This window comes from Juglans regia, chromosome 6 (genome assembly GCF_001411555.2).
Source record: "Juglans regia cultivar Chandler chromosome 6, Walnut 2.0, whole genome shotgun sequence".
Classification (NCBI taxonomy): Eukaryota; Viridiplantae; Streptophyta; class Magnoliopsida; order Fagales; family Juglandaceae; genus Juglans; species Juglans regia.
Window position 1 is genome coordinate 36910134 of NC_049906.1, and position 2040 is coordinate 36912173.

At 40.7% G+C, this 2040-nt stretch overlaps 1 protein-coding gene across 1 annotated transcript; it reads left to right on the plus strand.

Annotated features, from left to right (window-relative positions):
- The first annotated feature begins 297 nt into the window (after positions 1-297).
- On the plus strand, positions 298-2040 carry LOC109012913 (class V chitinase-like). The gene is made up of 2 exons (XM_018994817.2): positions 298-1386; positions 1738-2040. The coding sequence occupies exons 1-2, from the start codon at positions 318-320 to the stop codon at positions 1758-1760; spliced, it is 1092 nt and encodes a 363-aa protein (XP_018850362.2). The 5' UTR covers positions 298-317; the 3' UTR covers positions 1761-2040.

Genomic DNA, 2040 nt, shown 5'->3' on the forward strand with positions numbered 1-2040 from the left:
GACTTGTATATTCCTGCAGATGGCTTCTGGACGATGCACAATTGTCAGCATCTCATTTGGAATGGACGTCAGGCATGCTTGCGTCCACAAGTGGAAGCGTAACCAACGCTAGCCAGCTATCCACACATAGATTCGCCGTGATCTAATTAAAAGCCTATCCCGGCTGTCTTGGATTCGGACAATGAAGTACTGGCAGTGTCGCTGTTTGGGACAACATGAGTCGATATTAATCGATGATCGATCATATCTTTATGGTCATGAAATGGCTATATATAGGCGTGCTCTGTCTTCTCAAAGCTACGCACCAAATCCCACATATGGCTCTAGCAACCAAAGATCAAGTACTACGTACTACTGCTCTGGCTGCAACTGGCGTTGTGAAAGCCGGATACTGGAATTGCGGAAGTGCATTCCTGGTGTCCGACATAAAATCCTCCCTTTTCACCCACCTTTTTGCCGCTTTTGCGGATGTCAACTCTAGCTACCAAGTTACCTTTCCTACCCTATACAAGTTCCAGTTCGAAAGCTTCACCCAAACTGTGCAAATAAAAAACCCTGATGTTAAAACCCTTTTATCCATCGGTGGTGGAGCCTCTGGTGTAGCTTCGACCTTAGCTTCAATGGCTAGCAAGCAAGAAAACCGTAAAATATTCATAGATTCCTCCATAACTCTAGCCAGGGATAACAACTTCCATGGTCTTTGCCTCAGCTGGCTGTACCCCTCCACGACCTCGGAAATGACCAACCTCGAGTCCCTCCTCAAGGAATGGCGAGCAGCGGTGGACGACGAGGCCAAGAAGACCAGCAAATGTCCATTGCTTCTAACCGCAGAGGTATTTTACTCGTCAGCAATAGCCTCGGCGAGTTATCCCTGCAAGACTATTTCAAACACGTTGGACTGGATCAACGTATTGGCCTTTAACTTCTATAGCCCTGGTTCGTCACCCACGGAGACTGCACCCCCTGCTGCGTTGAAAAACAAGAAAAACGGATCACTTTGCGTTGAAGCAAGCATAAAAAGCTGGATTAATGCAGGTTTGAAAGCTAAACAAATAGCCCTATGCCTTCCGTTTGTTGGCTGGGCATGGACTCTGACAAATGCATTGCAGCATGATTTATTTGCACCAGCTGTGGGACCGGCTCTTTCTGTAGATGGATCCGTTTCTTTTGCCCAAGTGAAGGTATTCATAACCGACCAAAAGGCCACAACAGAGTATAATGACACATACTCCACAAACTATTGCTACGCTGGTGTTACTTGGATTGGTTACGATGATTTGCAAAGTGTAATCGATAAGGTTACATATGCACGCAAGGAACAACAACTGCTCGGTTACTTTGCATGGCACGTGGGCGCCGACAATAATTGGTCTCTTTCTCAGAAAGGTATATGCATATATAATTTGTAAATATGAACTCAAGTCAACCATGCATGTATAATTTAGAGTAAGGCTATTCATCTCAATTTTCATAATTCTCTCGTCATCCCATTACGTAATAGTATTAAATGATTAAAGACTATATATTTTATTTGTTGATTTATTATCTAATGACACATTACGAGATGATGAAAAAATTAATAATAAATAGATTTTTTAATATTATATATACAAATCTTTAATTTGTTGTTAGTTGTCCGCATGCACTTGCACGCATGTTTTTTTTTTCTTTTTTACTGAAAATTAATGTCTTTTTGGTTCTAACTTCTAACGTGTACTTTCATTTTTGTCTTCACAGCTTTCGATACATGGGATAAATAATGTGCTAAATATAAGTACTGAAGGTGTGGCAGCTGCTTGAGTACCAATAATTATCAACGTACAACTTACAAGGCGTACGTGCATGCATGGAATCATATATATAGATCATATATGGTGTGTTCGTAATATATATAGACTCTTTTATTCTCAACAATAAGGCCAACCTTATGGCTCATGATGGTGTGAGATATATATATAGATGTTGTGTTATGTGTGTTAGAAGCTTGTATTATCATCAGTACTATGCATGGCTAATAATATTAAATATGTTTGCTTTATA

What these genes read in the sequence shown, in the direction of transcription:
- LOC109012913 (XM_018994817.2), top strand. Translation starts at nt 318, where the DNA reads ATGGCTCTAGCAACCAAAGATCAAGTACTACGTACTACTGCTCTGGCT. An exon ending in TTGGTCTCTTTCTCAGAAAG is followed by an intron (nt 1,387 to 1,737) that starts GTATATGCATAT and finishes TTGTCTTCACAG; the next exon opens with CTTTCGATACATGGGATAAA.